General features: G+C 44.1%; 1 protein-coding gene across 1 annotated transcript in view; it reads left to right on the plus strand.

The window, feature by feature from the left end:
- Positions 1-15,633: 15,633 nt before the first annotated feature.
- URI1 (URI1 prefoldin like chaperone) overlaps positions 15,634-18,119 on the plus strand; it is a 68,133-nt gene continuing 65,647 nt past the window's right edge. The window contains exon 1 of the mRNA XM_072980793.2: positions 15,634-15,833. Coding sequence (XP_072836894.1) covers positions 15,762-15,833 — 72 coding nt within the window. The 5' untranslated portion in view covers positions 15,634-15,761. The remainder of the gene's footprint in view (positions 15,834-18,119) is intronic.

Here is an 18,119-nt window from a genome sequence, read left to right on the forward strand (position 1 = left end):
AAGCATTCTAGGAGAGAAGGAAGAGATTGTGTAGCATGTAAACCATTATCTTTTTAGGAGACTACAAAGGTTTCACACAGCCATGTCTTTCCCATGACTTCGCCTTTTCCCTGGGGTTTCTCCAACAGGAAACGTGAAGCCTACATCTCCTGCTCTTTCTGGTTCCCTTTGATCTGCTCTCTTCTTCTCCACCAAAGGCAAAAGCAAACACTGAACGTCTTGTGCGCTGCCTCAGCTGCACCTGGTAAGGTTCAAACTGTCTGTCTCCCTGACCAAGGATAAATATTCACTTTCATTAAGTTTGAGAACCTGCTCTTCTGCAGAGACACAAACCAATTCAAATCGTTTTGCTGAAGCAGCTTGGGTAGTTCAAAGATAAGACATCTTAGCAATAGATTCCATCAAGAGATGCTGCAGGAAGAGCTGATAGTGCTTGGCAAAAGAAAGAAGCTTTGTGTGCGTGTGTGTATGTGAATGAGTGTGGAAGTGTAGTGTAGCACTCGAGCGAAAAGCTTTCTGGTTTGGTAGTTCTTAACCTGTAGCATCCAGTGAGACAGAGAGATAGGGAAAGTGAGAAGCAGCATTTCGAGAACATGAAATTATGGAATTACTGTTTCTTTTTTTCCCTTTTGTTTTAGCAGCAGCAGTAACATCTATTCATAATAATATATATGTATTTTTAAAGTGTATTATCTCCATATTTTACACTTACAGTAGCAGTCATGTTTCTACTCAACAGTAGGAAAATTACAACACTAGTGTAATTATGATGTTGATTTGTGCTAGTAAAGGTAAAGGTTCCCCTTGACAGTTTGTCCAGTCGTGTCCGACTTTAGGGGGCGGTGCTCATTTCCGTTTCCAAGCCGTAGAGCCAGCGTTTGTCCACAGACAAACCTCCGTGGTCAAGTGGCCAGCGTGATTAAGACACGGAATGCTGTTTACCTTCCCACCGAGGTGGTACCTATTTATCTACTCATATTTTGCTTTTTGCATGCTTTCGAACCACTAGGTTAGCAGGAGCTGGGACAAGTGATGGGGGCTCACTCCGATGCGTGGATTCGATCTTACAACTGCAGGTCTTCTGACCTTGCCGCACAGAGGCTTCTGCGGTTTAACCTGCAGCGCCACCATGTCCCTACCTTATTTGTGCTAACTCTCAGTAATAATATTGAATTTTTTATTCAGAAAATTTATCATAATCCTTATTTATTGTAAATGGTAACCATAAGAATAGAATGCATGTGAAATATTTAAGTGGCCTTCCTAGAAAATGGGGGGGGGGATTATACCAGGGGAGGGAAATGAGGAAAGGGCTGATGGGTGCTTACATTCTTAAACTTTGTCATTTTTCTCTGACACCACAAAAACTACTTACCCTGTTTTCCCGAAAATAAGACCTAACCTGAAAATAAGCCCTAGTATCATTTTTCAGGATGCTCATAATATAAGCCCTACCCCAAAAATAAGCCCCAGTTGAGTGAAACCCCACCCTCCACCCTTGTGTAGCAACCAGAAGAAGATGACATGATTGTATTTGAATAAATGTAGATTGTTGTACATGAAAAAAAAAGCATCCCCTGAAAATAAGCCCTAATGCATTTTTGGAGCAAAAATTAATATAAAACCCTGTCTTATTTTTGGGGAAGCATGGTAGTAACATCATAAAGGGGACCTTGAAATCTCAAGAGTAACAGATCCATGCTTATATGATTGGAACTCTGGATATAGAAAGAAAAGGCAGCCTTAATGCCAACTGCATGCCATCAAGCCAATTCTGAGTAATGGCAACTCTTTCCAAGGTTTCTAGGTAGAGAATACACAGAAGCAGTTTACCATTCCCTTCTTCGTGTGTGTGTGTGTGTGTGTGTGTGTGTGTGTGTGTGTGTGTGTGTGTGTGTGTGTGTGTGTGTGTGTGTGTGTGTGTGTGTGTGTGTGTGTGTGTGTGTGTGTGTGTGTGTGTGTGTGTGTGTGTGTGTGTGTGTGTGTGTGTGTGTCCTGGGACTGTGCAGCTTGTTCGTGATTGCACAGGCTGGCTCTTCTCACAGGAGGCACAGCAGGGAATCAAACTCTCAAACTGCTGAGCTATTCAGCCAGCTCAGAATGCCAAGTGCAGGAGAAAATATGTCCCCAACCAGGTAACATTGTGGAGGGATTCTTGAGATTTTGAGAGAGAGCTAAGAAGCCTAATCAGAACAGGACAACTTGATAGATAGGTAGCCTACAATTTGGGAGGGTGAAAAAGAGGCAAAAGAGGAGCTAGGAGAAGAGGGAAATTGACTTATAAGGAATCAAAATAAAAATATTACATTCCCTAAGATGAAGGGAAGGGAGTGGTTTTGATTTTTTTATGTGAAGGCCTGAGAGTCTGCCAACATTTTAAGCCACTGGAAACATTCATTTATTTTCCTTAGGATGAACACGATAATAAAACAACTGCATAAGCCTTGGAGAATACATTAAACTGCATAAGGGTTAGGAACACCCCCAGACAAAGAAGGGTATTAGTATGTTACTGAACACAGGTGGTAGTGGTGGTGGGAAAATCCTAGTTGTGCTCATTGAACTTTGTTGTTGTTGTTGTTTAGTCATTAAGTCCAACTCTTCATGACCCCATGGACCAGAGCACGCCAGGCCCTCCTGTCTTCTACTGCCTCCCGGAGTTGGGTCAAATTCATGTTGGTCGCTTCGATGACCCTGTTCAACCATCTCGTCCTCTGACATTCTCTTCTTCTCTTGCCTTCACACTTTCCCAACATCAGTGTCTTTTCCAGGGAGTCTTCTCTTCTCATGAGATGGCCAAAGGATTGGAGCCTCAGCTTCAGGATCTGTCCTTCCAGTGATCTTTACTCTGCAGTAAAGTTGCACTCACTGAACTTTACTCTGGTGTTTTGGGGATTAAAAATGCTGAAAAATGAACAAAAATACTTGGCATCAAACGGAAGTAAACTGACAGCTGAAGCCTCAATGAAAGTCAAAACCTGTTCTGGAAACTCCTGTTGCTGAGATGGCCTCCGCAGACTCTCTTTAAACATACATCCCTCTAACTTGGGTTATGCAGTGACTGGGCAGATTTGAGCAAGCCAGGCGAGTGATTAGAGACACCGCGGGGCATCTTCTCCAACTCCAAAAGATATTTTCCTCCTAATTCTTCTCCTTATTTTTCCCTTTCCATGGAATGCAGGAGATTCTAACAAGAACATTTGCCTGCACTTACCTGCCTGCTGTTCCTCTCTGTGGGGACACCCTCTCCGGGGCTATTGCAACCAAGGAGGTTGGTCACTTTCCACTTACATACTGCCCCATTATTGGAAGGAAGGAAGCTGGTAGGAGCTTTGCCTACAACCCGAATGTCCACCATATTCCTGTCCCATCAGAGGTGATAGCTCTTTCTTTCCCACATTTTCAGGTTTTTCTCTCTCTCCTGACCCAGATATGTACAAGTACATATGAAAATCTGCAGAAGATCAAAAATAAATCAGGTTAGGCCGCCAGCAAACCAGGTTGGGGTGGATTGGTCCGAACATGCACAAGAAACATTTGGATACAGATTAGATCAGATGGTATGTGGACACCCCTATTCTTAGCCTTTCTTTGGAAATGGTACTTCATGAAATGGTGAAACATGCCTGTTTGCCTCAGTCCAAGCTCTTCTCACCTGCCTATCATGCAATTTCAGTGTGCTTAATACTTGGTAACTTGTAGGTAAAGAGGTGCTTACCGTAATTTGCAAGTCTGATTGCCAAGGCAATCTCTGTCTCTGAGGACAGTGTGTTGTTGGAAGAAGAGTGGGCTAAATGCATTATTTCTCTCAATGCCTACCTTGACCTTTCTTTCAGGCAACAATCTTGCTGAGTGCCTCCCCGGGCAACTTAGCAGGGATGGGGAAAGTTCCTTTTGGAGACTACAGCTTCCAAAATAAATACTTCCAAAGTTTGTTGAAGCCAGTAGTTGTGCTGGTGGGATGTTCTGGCATATAAATAGCCTGTGAAAGAAAGAAAGAAAGAAAGAAAGAAAGAAAGAAAGAAAGAAAGAAAGAAAGAAAGAAAGAAAGAAAGAAAGAAAGAAAGAAAGAAAGAAAGAAAGAAAGAAAGAAAGAAAGAAAGAAAGAAAGAAAGAAAGAAAGAAAGAAAGAAAGAAAGAAGGAAGGAAGGAAGGAAGGAAGGAAGGAAGGAAGGAAGGAAGGAAGGAAGGAAGGAAGGAAGGAAAGAAAGAAAGAAAGAAAGAAAGAAAGAAAGAAAGAAAGAAAGAACCAACCAACCAACCAACCAACCAACCAACCAACCAACCAACCAACCAACCAACCAACCAACCAACCAACCAACCAACCAACCAACCATCTCTGCAATTTTAAGCACTGAAAAAAGCAGCATGAAAAGTCATATGGGTAGCCTCTACGGATACACATGCAGTGGAAATTATGTCAGAGGTTCCCTCTCCTCACACATTTATTTTGCACCAGTTTTAGAACACCGTTATGTAGCTTAGGCAACATGTTCTAGCCTAAGAGGTTTAGATCCCATTAGAAACCTGTCTGGTTAACTCTGATGATGTACAATTGACAAGTTCAAAAAGTTCACCTCCTTAATACAGAAAAATATGAAGAAAGACCACTACAGTGACACTAATTGTATCAAAACCAGGTTGCCTCCCACATGAACAGGAGAGAGCAAAGCTAGAATTTCCAGGTGATGTTAATCAGATCTAGCAGAAGTGACCAGGAAGCATATGAATGAGCTGTCCAGTTTCCACAGCTAACAAATCAGAGCTGGATTTATTTCTCTATGTATTTAGCATAGAAACGGTGTGAAGATTGTTTCTTTTACATACACTTTTAAATTCAAATGTAAATAGATTTTAAGTATGCTCTATGCAGTCTGAAGTTGGATTTGCATGCATGGACAGTTTTTACATATTTATTACTATGTTAGAGGTGCTCAAGCAGTTCTGATTTTTGGGGCCATGATGAAGACTTACCTGTTATTGCAAGACTTCCTAGAGTAGTTCAGCCCATGTTGTATTTAATTCATAATGTAGCAGGACTGTGCTTATAATATCCATTTTGATTTGGTCTGAATTATTTGCCTTACAAATCACAACCGATTCAGTATGAGACAATTTATAACCTAAATAGTGAAAAAGGAAAAAGGGAGAAGAATTAAGGGCTGTTACCTTAATATCATTAGTCCATTGTGAAATGGCACAATTTCTCAAAGGCTAACTAGATGTAAGGCTCAGAACTAAGCCCAGGGGTGACCCCTAACTAGAATAAACTCATTGAATGAGTGGGACTTGGTAAGGGCTCTTACCTTACTATCTTGTCACCGAAGCTACCACCATGAATTTGACCCAACTCCGGGAGGCAGTGGAAGACAGGAGGGCCTGGCGTGCTTTGGTCCATGGAATCACGAAGAGCTGGATATGACTTAACGACTAAACAACAACAAAACCTTAATATCTGGGGCTCACTGTGGCATCAGCTACTGTCTAATCTTCTGTATGTAACCTTCCTGCCTTCTTTCCTTGGATTTCTGCAATTTATTCCTTGCTCATCTCCTGTCCTTCACAAAGCGCAGAAGCCTTTGTGTGCTGCAGGGTCAGAAGACCAGCAGTCGTAAGATCAAATCCACGTGATGGAGTGAGCTCTCGTTGCTTTGTCCCAGCTCCTTGCCAACCTAGCAGTTCGAAAGCATGCAAATGTGAGTAGATAAATAGGCACCACCTTGGTGGGAAGGTCACGGCATTCCGTGTCTAGTCACGCTGGCCACGTGACCACGGAAACTGTCTTTGGACAAAACGCTGGCTCTACAGCTTGGAGACGGGGATGAGCACCACACCCTAGAGTCGGACACGACTGGACTAAAAATGTCAAGGGGAACCTTTACCTTTACCTTTTACACAGCTGTTAGCCATTCCCAGACCCTTCACAGCGAAAGCTATAGGTCTGAGTTTTTATCTATATAAAACTCTTTTATCTATGTAAAATGAATCTTCATAAGGTACCAAAATTCAGAGATTCAGAAAGCCACAATTCAATCTGAGGACCACTTTGACTTTCCACACACACTTCACTTGGGATTGATTTGGAAATGGACCAATACCGCCTCTTCACTTTGCATTCTGAATAATTTCTGACTCTGAAGCACATCCCTATAATGTAGACATTGTATATTTATTTCATGTACTATTTTATATTGGATTGCACATTTTATTAGTCTTGTACACAGCTATGAAATCTTCTAATGTACAGGGTTTATAAATATTCATCAATAAACAATAAATGTGTGCCACCCCATAAAGGCAGTGATCAATTGGTTACAAGAAGTTACTTTCTTCTCTTCTGTATGGACTAACCACTAATTATGTTGTTCAAGCAAGGGAATGAAAATGCTTTGGCATGTTTTGTGTTACTTCTGAAGCCTGCTTGATGCTGCTGCTGCTGCTTCTTTGTATGGGAATTTTCTTAGCAAAGGAGGAATAAGAAGCTCAAATTAAGTCTCATCCTTAATCTTCTTTATTTCATACCATGCATATCCCATCCCTACATGCTTCCCATGTATGAATTTCACGGGTTAAAGTAAGTACACATTGAATTTTGGCCTCCAGATATATCTCATATTCTTCCTAAGCAGCATCTGCTTGACATGATTAAAAAAAATTTCTTGAGGCACACACATTACATGTAGACAGTTCAGATACTGTACCATCCTGTTTGGTTGGTGGAGTAATGGCAATACAGTCTGATAAATGGCATTCCTTTGCCAGCTCTTGAACCACAGCACAGTGGAGTGTGTGTTTTAGTCACTAAAGCAAGGATTAGTGGCACACCTACTGGTGGGAAGTTGTATAAATTGACACGTGGGGACATCTGTGTGCTTCCTCATTGTATTTAACAGATGCACAGTGATACTTGCAGACGTAGGTTTACTGCACTGTGCTTTTATTTTATGCTGCTTTTGCACTCTGTATGGAGAGATTCTTAATTTATTTTTTCTTTTGGTTTTCTTAACACTTTTTGAAATAGGTTGGGGTTGTGTAGATGTTCAATATCTAAGGCACCTGAATGCCACGCATTAATGAGACCTTAATTTTAAGGTTCCTTGGGACGTGGTGGCGCTGCGGGCTAAACCGCAGAAGCCTTTGTGTGCTGCAGGGTCAGAAGACCAGCAGTCGTAAGACTGAATCCAACGACGGAGTGAGCTCCCGTCACTTTGTCCCAGCTCCTCGCCAACCTAGCGGTTCGAAAGCATGTAAATGCGAGTAGATAAATAGGGACCACCTTGGTGGGAAGGTAAACAGCGTTCCGGGTCTAAGTCACGCTGGCCACGTGACAACGGAAACTGTCTTCGGACAAACACTGGCTCTACGGCTTGGAAACGGAGATGAGCACCACCCCCTAGAGTTGAACATGACTGACTAAAATGTCAAGGGGAACCTTTACCTTTACCTTTAATATTAAGGTTGGTTATTTAATTAAGATGGTGTTGAACAATGCTGCAGAGATGAAGCAAAGTGATTAAAAGGAAGTTTTCTATGAAAGGTTGCACAAATAATAGCTACATTCCCAGAAAAGTACCAGAGAAGAGAGTGCACATTTCTGCTGCCAGGGGAATTCTGCGAGTTGTCAACCAAACCACAAATTTCCACATCTGTGCTGGAAACAAAAGTCAATTTGCTTAGAATTACAATGCATTCAATGTGAAGATAATTGAACAGGCCCATTTTGCAAAAGACTCAGTCTACACATATCTGGGACTCACTGTCCTCATGTATTTATGCGCTAATTGGGTAAGTGGATCTTAATAAGGATTTGATTCAGTTTGGACTGAAACTGGTTGTAGCTGCTATGACAAAAAGTGGTTCATGTACGGTATTCGTTCGTTCGTTCATTCATTCATTCATTCATTCATTCATTCATTCATTCATTCATTCATTCATTCCTTTGATTTATATACCACCTATCTGGCAGCCAAGGCCACTCTGGGCAGTTTACAGCAAATAACAAAAAAAACCCCACAAAGTAACAAAATAGCAAATAGCAACATTAATACATGGGGTGAAAATTAAAAAAAAATCATAAAGTGCAGTGAGGATAAAATTATAATGCAATTAAAAGCGTAGAAAAATTAAAACATGGAGCATGGCAGTATGACAAAAGTTGTACTATTGGACCCTATTGTATCAGAGTATAGTTTGCTCAGAGAAAGCCTGTCTAAATAGCCAGGTTTTCAGTAGCTTCTGGAATGCACCCAGTGAAGGGGCCAGGCGGACTTCGGGTGGAAGAGAATTCCATAATTGTGAGGCTACCATCGAGAAGGTAAATTACCCCAAATGGGGTAAAAATGAAAATCCTGGGGGTAATGGGGATGGTCGCTGCAGGCATTTTACCCCCAGGCATTTTATTTCCAACGATGCTGTGTGTAGGTGGGCATTCCATCGTGGGGAGAGCGAGCCCTGGCGAGGAACTGCACAGGGCACCTGCCTGGCTTCCTCACCTCCAAAGTGTGTGTGGGGGAGGCAGTGGACCAGGCCAACTGGACTCTTAGCCGGGGCTCTCCTTCCTGCCTGCACCCACCTGCCCAGTGCACTGTCAAGGAGGCCCCCTTCCCACCCCGACTCCCCTGAGCTCATGGCCAGTGGACCTGCCGGCCCTGCAGTGCCCGCCTCCCCTCTCCAAGGACACGCTTTCCCAGTGGTGTGGTAGCTCCAGACTGGCTGCCTGGACGGTGGCCACAGGTCCCGGGCGAGCGCAGGAGAGGTAGGTGTCAGCCGTGGACGGCAAGAGCCGGGGGGGGGGGGGAATGTCAACGTAAATAAATTTTTTGGGGGGTAAAAGGTAAAAAAGTTTTCTGACCCCTGATTGAGAGCCTTATAGGTTAGTACCATCACCTGGAAACCGAAACGGAAGTAAACAGGTAGCCAGTGTAAGGTGGCCAGGGTGGGGGAGATATGTTGGTATTTTATAACCCCACTCAGAAGTCTGGCTGCTACACTCTAGACCCGTTACAGTCTCCAAGGGCAGCCCCACATAGAGGGCATTACAGTAGTCTAATCTCAAGACTACCAGCACATGGACCAGCATGGTGAGGGACCTGGTGTCAACATAGGGATGTAGCTGGGCAATCCACTTTAGATGGAAATAATCAGATCAGACCACAGATGCTACCTGTGATGTCATTGATAGTGATGGGTGCAAAAGCATGCCCAAGCTACCCACCTCATCCTTCATGGAAACAGTGCCCCCCGAAAGACAGGGAGGCACCCAGACCACAGACACTGGGGGGCCCCATCCGCAGGATTTCCATTTTGTCTGGATTCTGCCTCAGTCTATTTTCCCTCATCCATCCCAGCGCCGCATCCAGGCAGCACTCAAGGGATGGGACAGATGTGCTGCAGAAGGGTGGAAGGATAGAGGTGAGTGTGCCACTCAACATGTATTCGCAAACTTCGGATGACCTCCCTCAATGGCCTCATATAGATATTAAATAGCATTGGGGGGTCAGGAATGCCATGGACCATACAGTTCCTTCTTTGTTCATGTCAGTACAATAAATAAATATAGTAAATTTACCAGATAATTTTCATCCAATAATGGGAAATATTTGGGAGAGCTAACACCAAATCTTCCATGGTATGTGTTGAGTGGCACAGAGTACACTGACAGAGATGTGAAGTTGCCTGTTATTCTTCACTTACAAAGGACCACGACAGTACAAAAATTAAATTCTCTTAGATTCACCTGGCTCTGCCAATGCCACTCCATAGCCTATTAAGTGACTTCCAAGCAACCCAGTTCTTCTTGTGACAGTGTTAGACTTTGTTAGGGTTCCATCTATTTTGAGAGATGACTTTCTTTCCACATTATAATCCTGGCATTTTCTGTTGTTTCTTCAGATGTTCTGAAAAACTCCTTTATTTTAATGGGGGTGGCATGGATGTTAGCCATGGGTGCACATTTGATGTAGATGCTTTTAGTCTTTCACTATTAGCTGTTACCTCCCTTTTTATGTTACTGAATGCAATATGTCCTAGGTAATAGATTTTATCAAAAGGAGTTGGCTTCAGGCATCCAGTTGTAGAAAAATTATTGGATATGGTTGCTAACCCAGACTAACACCTATGAGACCTTTAAAGCAACTTCTCTGCAATACATATGGACACAATGGTAAAACTTGCAAGGTAATGGGGCAAACCATGTTGGGCAATCAGGTGCAAGAAATACTTTTGCCATTAGTCCATCGTGAAATGGGACCATCTCTCAAAGGCTGATTAGATGTAAGGCTCAGAACTAAGCCCAGGGGTGACCCCAAACTAGAATAAACTCATTGAATAAATGGGACTCTAAGTCTCATTGCTTTAACAGGTGTCATTTAGTTGGGACTAACAATTCATCATAGCCCTAAATGTGTGAATCAATACAGGATGTGTGGGTTTGAGGATCTGGGCTTTTCCTATTTCAATGGGATCTAAAATTTAAAATTTTGGTGTCTGCCAGAATGTTAGTAGATATTCCAGTTGCTTGCTACAGGAGTTCTATAAGACATAAGACATAAGACATAAGAAATTTATTTGTCATTGCGCTCACAAGTGGGTGCAACGAAATGAGGTGCTCTTCCCCAAGGTAAAACTGGACAACACTACAAAAAAAAGTTAAAATATACACAACTTTCACCATCCAAATATAGATACCCCGTTTTCTCTCAGCAATTAAAATCCACCAAAAACCTATGGCCCCACATTTAAACTCAATACTGCACTTGGGTAAAAACTGTTCTTGAATCTGCTTGTCCTTGCTTTCAATACCCTGAATCTCCTTCCTGATGGTAATAGTTTAAAGAGCTGATATCCCGGATGAGAGGAGTCTTTCAGTATGTTAGATATCTTCCTCTTACATCTGTTCTTATACAATTCTTCCAAAGAGGGGAGTGAACAGCCAACGATGTTTTGGGCCGTCTTAATCACCCTTTGAATTGCCTTTTTCTCTGCCACTGTGCAGCTCGTGAACCATACACAGAGACAGTAGGATAATATGCTCTCAATCGAACTCCGATAGAAGGTGATTAACAAACTCTCAGTCAATTGTTGCTTTCTAAGAATCCTTAGAAAATACAACCGTTGTTGTGCCTTCCTGATTAACGCAGCGGTGTTTGCACTCCAAGTCAGGTCATTTGTTATGATAGTCCCAAGAAACTTACATTCAACCACCTGTTCCACACAAACTCCATCTATATACAGTGGCTGAATGTCTGCTCTTTTTTTCCTATAGTCCACTATGAATTCCTTGGTTTTTTGGATGTTAAATAAAAGATTGTTTTTTTTGCACCAGCGGGATAGCTGTAATACCTCGTCCCGATACGCAGACTCATCATCTCCAGAGATAAGTCCTACTAGTGTAGTATCGTCTGCAAATTTGATAATCCTATTACTGGGATGGTTATTGGTGCAATCTGATGAATAAATGGAGAACAGTAGTGGACTAAGGACACAGCCTTGTGGAGTGCCAGTGCTGAGTATCTTGTCAGTAGAGATGTAGTCATTCAGTTTAACCCTTTGTGGACGATTTGTTAAAAAATCCAAAATCCACAACACCCTATGTATTTTTCAGAAAGGATTTTCAAATTTTCCAGTTAAACTCTATGCACTTAGTAAGTGCAATCAGAAATTGCGGGCCTCTGCTATTTGTCTGGGGTCCTATTTTCTCTGGTGCAAATACTATCCACCTAATCACAGAAGCAAGGACTGAGTACAGTATTGCTACACATGTTTTAGAGGAACGTGTGTCTTTTATTGCTTTATGCATTTTAAATATAGTCATTGTCACTGAAAATGCATCCTGGGCGGGGACAGGCCTACTATTAGCCAACGTGAACCACTACTTTCAGCCACAGATTTTGGGTATCATGAAAAGGCAACAAATTGTTAATTATATATTTATTATTGTACTTGTACTGCTGACGTTGCAGTAAAGGTGCTTATGGAATTTTATGATCACATGTCAAAATAATTGTTGACACTATACTGTATTTTTCTGTGTATAAAATGACACTTTTCCTTAAAAAATTGAAGGAAAAATTGAGGGTCGTTTTATACTCGGAAGCAAGAGGGGGAGGGATCAAAGTGCAATGAAAATGTAGGGGGAAAGCAGAAATCACTTTCCTCCTGCATTTTCTTTGCAAAACGTGGAGGGGAGAAGCTACTTTTTGCAACCAAAATGTAGGGAGAAAGCAGGAGCTTTCCCACCTCCACTTTCTTGCAAAGAAAGAAATTTTCATTTAGAAGTGGGGGGCGTTTTATACATAAGGACGTCTTATACATGGAAAAATACAGTATACTGTATCCTTGAATTGGTACCTTGAGCAAGCCCTGGTTTTAGGATCTGAGTGCAAATGAAATTTAAATCTTATCATTTTTTTTTGTGAAGCTTCCTTGATCTGCCTTGAACTTCCAGCTGTTCATGAAATGGAGAAATAAAACAACATACAAATACAATATGGATGGAACATTTAGCTTTTCCTTCCTATGTAATCCCCCTCTATTCTCTTAATTGTATGACTTTCTTCCCTCCACCCACACCCCCCATCTTTCTATGAAGATTTACAAGGCAAACCTACTCCATTAAGGAAATGATTTCTTACACTCTAGGGAGCAAAGGAAAAGCAAAGAGCAAGCCTTGGGCCTTGCTCAGTTTGAATGATAATCAAGGTACCAATTGTCTAATAGTTCAGTGTTCTGCCAGGGGCAGACACCTCTTCCTCATACTCAGTTTACAATAATTATGGTTACAGTACAATTGCACCAGCGCATTTTCCACATATATATATATACACAGTATTTTGTTCATATATGATTACCAATTATTCTCAGGACAGCTCAGGTTTGGAAACTGCAATCTAAGGTTCATTAATTTATAGCTTGATAGCAGGCCTCATTTTTAAAAACAGCAATTAGAAAACCATGTTTCTATTTCTGGAATTGTGAGACGTCAGTGGATAGGATGTTTAGGTGTGAGATGGTGCCGGAGACAAAATAGCTTATAAGGGTTAAGCTACAACTATTTGAACTCTTTACTTGCCAGTAGATCCTGTTCAACACTGGGCAGTATCCTATTGGTAATTGGCATTTGTGTATGAGAAATCCTTTGTCTTGGTGGCAAATTGCCATTAATTACTACGGTCCTAGATAGATTCTTGGGGATGCCCTCAACTGCAATTTCCTTTACATAAATGGCCATTTTGTTATATCTCATTCCTTCTCTCTGGGCATTTTCTTCTAATTTGCATGTTTTGAGCACATGGTTGTTTTATTCCGTTGCAAAATGTGGCACATGCCAAGATGTGCCACATTTTGGGCACATAGGAAGGGCATTTCCTGTTCCTCAAAGTGCCTTAAAGTGGGGGATTTGTGCCACTTACAAAAGACAGAGAATCAACTTTTTCCCCTGTCTTCTCCTCTTGCTATGCTAGAGGAAGCTGGAGGCCATTGTGGCTTTTGTGACACTGGATATGGAAACTGTACATGATGACATTCAAATAAGTTGCTCAGGTTCTTCAACCTGAAGTGAGATCAGGTAAATAACAACATAAACAAATACATAACTATATAAGCAACAAATGAGCATTAAGAGGCATCACTGCAGAGAAATAGATTATGATTGTGAAGAGCATGGGTGATCTGCAGTTTATATCACGGTACTTTAATAAGGGACGTAGTGGCACCGTGGGTTAAACTGCAAAGCCTCTGGGCTGCAAGTTTATAAGACCAGCAGTTTCAATCCACGAGATGGAGGGAGCTCCTGTCACTTGTCCCAGCTCCTGCCAACCTAGCAGTTCGAAAGCATGTAAAAACTGAGTAGATAAATAGGTACCACCTCGGTGGGAAGGTAATGGCGTTCCATGTCTAGTCGTGCTGGCCACATGACCCCGGAAAGTGTCTTCGGACAAAACGCTGGCTCTATGGCTTGGAAACGGGGATGAGCACCGCACCTTAGAGTCGGACACGACTAGACTAAAATATTACTTTAATATGATGCTTTCTTATTGACACTATTGTAATTGTTCTAATTTTTCAGAAATTCATTGCTAGTTGAATTGCCAAACCATCTTGGAAGGAGTACACAGAACCAATACCCCCAATAGCGTACATACAGGGGATTTGTGAATACAATGCCTTGGAATCCAGATAGGTAGTGAAAATTGTATGGCATCCAGGTTGATTAAATCTCTAGAGGGGAATTAAGATAGCGTATTTGCCCTTCCACTGTTAGGAAAATACTCCTTTAGTCACACATTTTTCAGAACTAATCCGGCTTACACCACAATGGGACTTTTATCAGGGCGAGTATAGAGGGTTTGGTGGCAGTAAAGATTTGCCCTTATACTGTAATTTATTATCAGATGGGTCTTGAGGGCACATTTCATTATTATCCACTTGTTTTACATCTTAATGGTGCGTGTTTTACTTTAACGTTAGAAACATTGAAGTTCCATGTTTTGTTTTGTTTTTTTGTCAGAAAGTAGAAAAGGTACAAACGTAATCCTGGTTCTTGATCTCTTGTGTTGTCTTCTTCAGTCGCTTTGCTGTGTTTTCAGTCCTGCCTGTTTGAGAAAGCACGGAGACCTCTGGTTCCTCTGCAGCCTAAAATTATTATATAAATAATATTTATATGATAATAAATATTATTATTTATTATTATATAAATAATAAGTGATCATAATGATGGTGCAAATCAATCAAACAAACAAAAAACAACAGGAGGAAGAATGCCTGAAGCCTAGCCTGTCCTCTGAACTTGAGGGAAAGGGATCTCCCGCGGGGGTGTTTATAATCTCTGCGCGCACGCGGCCTTCCGGGGTGAGGAGAAAGCAAGCCAGTGATCCAGTGGATCCCACCTCCGCGTGGGGCTGCCCTGAGAGCCCTCTAAAAGCCCCTAAAGGAGAGCGGGAGGGGGGGGAACCCAGACAGGGGCTCCTCTTCTCTCTCCCTCACAGGTGTCTCTCTCTCTCCCCGGTGACGGGCGAGGCAGGAGGGAGAGAGGCGGCGAAGGAAGCGGCCCGCCCCGCTGCCTCCGCCTCCTTCCTGCCTTTCCTTCCCTCGCCGCCTCCTCCTCCTCCCGGCGGCTACCCAGAGTGCCGTCGCTCGACCCGATCACGGCAGGCGCGGGGAGAGCGGGCCTTCGCCGGCGCCGCGGCTGGCCTTTGAGGAGCCCCCGGTGGGGCGAGAATCCCGCGCAGGAGGTCGGCGAGGCGGCGGGCTCGGCCCCGGTGGTGGCGGCGGCGGCGGCGGAGGAAGCGGCGAGGCCAGGACGCGGGCCCAGCATGCGAGTGTGAGATGCTTCCCCCGGCGGCAGCGGCATCGGCGGCGGCGGCGGCGCCTTCCCGGGCCCAGGTGGTGGCGGTGGCCCCCGCGCTGTGGATGCGACTCCGGAGCCGGCGCTTCGCCCTCCACAAACATTTCTATAGGACTCATTCGCCTTGCTGAGGAGGAGCGGGGGAGGCCTTTTCCCCTCCTCTTTCCTTCCCCCCTCTTTTTTTGGAAACTCCAGAAGAGTCTCCCTCCCTCAGAAACAGCAACGACCCCCCCTCAAAAAAAAATTCCCCTCAGCAGTCGTCGCCGCTGCCACACCGGACCGCAGGCCCGAGCCTGAGACTAACGTTGACCTCTCGCTCGTCAGACCGTTATACCTTGTCGTCCACCCCACTCCCCTCAGCCCAGCCACCCCTTTCCCGCTCTCGGCTCTTCCCCCCCCCCCCGCCTAGTCCGGTTGCATGGAGGCCGCCGGCCGAGCCCCGCCGCTCAGCGCCCCCCAGCTGAGCCGCCTGCGGGACGAGCAGGGCAAGGTAAACCGGGGAAAGGGTGGAAGGGAGGCCCGGCCGAGCCGAGCCGCCCCTCGCCTCAGCGGCGACCGACGGGACCGAAGCGGCCTCAGGCCTGCGCGCGAGAGGTGGGAGGGGCGGGGGCGTGAGTAGGCCGTGTGGGGGGGGAGAGGGGAAGGGGGCGGGCCTCCTCCTTCTTGGAGGGGGGGCTGAAGGGGCGGCGGCGAGGGGTCGCTCTCCTAGCGGTTGGGGGTCGGGATTTCGCGCGACCCTCTCTCACGCCAGCACCCTGTGGGGAGTCTCTTATTTGTTGCTTGGCTTCTCTCTCTCTCTCTCTCTCTCTGTGTCAAATTTACAGCTTAGTTTCTTGCTGCTTGTCTTTCTCTCTCCCCACTACAATATTGTTGTTGCCTGGTTATTTTTAAACTTTTTAATTCTTTTACAGTTCATATTTTTGCATTATTAATTTAGGTTAGTTTAATTTGGAGCAGGTTGCTATAGTATGTTTATGTTTTGTTACATTGTGAACTACCCAGTGACCAGAGGTCAGATGTAAAAGGTAAAGGTTCCCCTTGACAATTTTTGTCCAATCGTGTCCGACTCTAGGGGGCGGTGCTCATCCCCGTTTCCAAGCCATAGAGCCAGCATTTTGTCCGAAGACAATCTTCCGTGGTCACATGGCCAGTGCGACTTAGACACGGAACACTGTTACCTTCCCACCGAGGTGGTCCTTATTGATCTACTCGCATTTGCATGCTTTTGAACCACTAGGTCGGCGGGAGCAGGGACAAGTGACGGGCGCTCACTCCGTCGCGTGGATTCGATCTTACGACTGCTTGGTCTTCTGACCCTGCAGCACAGAGGCTTCTGCGGTTTAGCCCGCAGCGCCACCTATACAAATGCATAAAATAAAGAAATCATCGTCATCACGTTGTTGTTGTTTTGGCTTATATACAACCCCATAGTGCTAGAGAAATGTTCTGGGCAGTTTACAACATAATTATGCAAGAAACACATTGCCCCCCCCCAAATGGTCTCTCAGTAGTACCTTATTAGCGCTATAATGAGAGGGAAAAGATCAATAACTAACGGTGGTCATGATGGCAGTATGCGTTTGAAGAGGTGGTAGGGGAAATACAGTAGTGCCTCGCTTGATGAGGATAATTCGTTCCGTTCAAATCGCTGTTAAGCGAAATCCTCGTCAAGCGAAACGAAAAAGCCCATTGAAATGTATTGAAAACCGGTTTAATGCGTTCCAGTTGGCTAAATACCTCATCATAAAGCGAAGATCTTCCATAGGGCGGCCATTTTCCGGTGCCTGTATAGCGAGGAATCCGTCCTAAAGCACAGCGGGGAGCCATTTTGCACAGCGGGTGGCCATTTTAGAGCCGCCGATCAGCTGTTTTAAAATCGTCATCTAGGGAAAAATCGGTTCCCAAAGCAGGGAATCAATCATCGTGAAGTAAATTTTTCCTATTAGAACATTGTTTTGTGATGGCAGAAGTGATCGCAAAAAACTCATCGTCAAGCGGCACCACTGTATCCAAAAATCTTCACATTTTTAAATATAAAATTAAATCAGAGGGGGAGACCACTTGCACCGTTTACAAATGAAATGTATTTCCAAAATTGCAGCAATTATTAATAGAGAAGTAATCCAATAACAACTCCACAATATGTACTTTATTGTGGTATATAGTGGTTGTTATGTTTTGTATTTTGGAAAATAAAAATAATATATATTTTTAAAAGGCTCAGAGACTTTGATAGCTCCTTATTAGATATGGGAGGTTCAGATTCATATCCCCGAGGATACAGATAGGAAACTCTGTGTCACGGGTGCCATGGTTGGTCCATTTCCACTCCCTAGAACCATGCCAGTCCACTCACCGGGCTCCTTCCAGCACACACATCCATCAGTGGCAACATCGCATCAGTCGTGGACGTAATCCCACTGATGCTGCCTTGCCTCTCCTCACAGCCTACCACTCTGCCAAGGAGAAGATTGTCCCCACTCAGCTGCTGAGCAGTTGACTGTGGGGAGAAGTGGGGCAGTGCTGGTGGGACTATCGGGATTGGCACAATGTTATCACCAACGGATGCATGGGCTGTGGGGAGCCTGGTGAGAGCACTGGGCTCGTTCTGGGGCTTGGGAATGGACCGCCGTGGCACCTGTGGCGCTGAGCTTCGTATTCCTCTCTCTCAGGATTCGAATACGAAGCTCCCATGTTTATCATATTTATTTAGTTTATTATGTTTAGTATTTCCATGCTCCCCTTCACGAATTGCTGCCTTGGGGTGGCGAAGGGG

Source organism: Pogona vitticeps, chromosome 10 (assembly GCF_051106095.1).
Source record: "Pogona vitticeps strain Pit_001003342236 chromosome 10, PviZW2.1, whole genome shotgun sequence".
Lineage (NCBI taxonomy): Eukaryota > Metazoa > Chordata > Lepidosauria > Squamata > Agamidae > Pogona > Pogona vitticeps.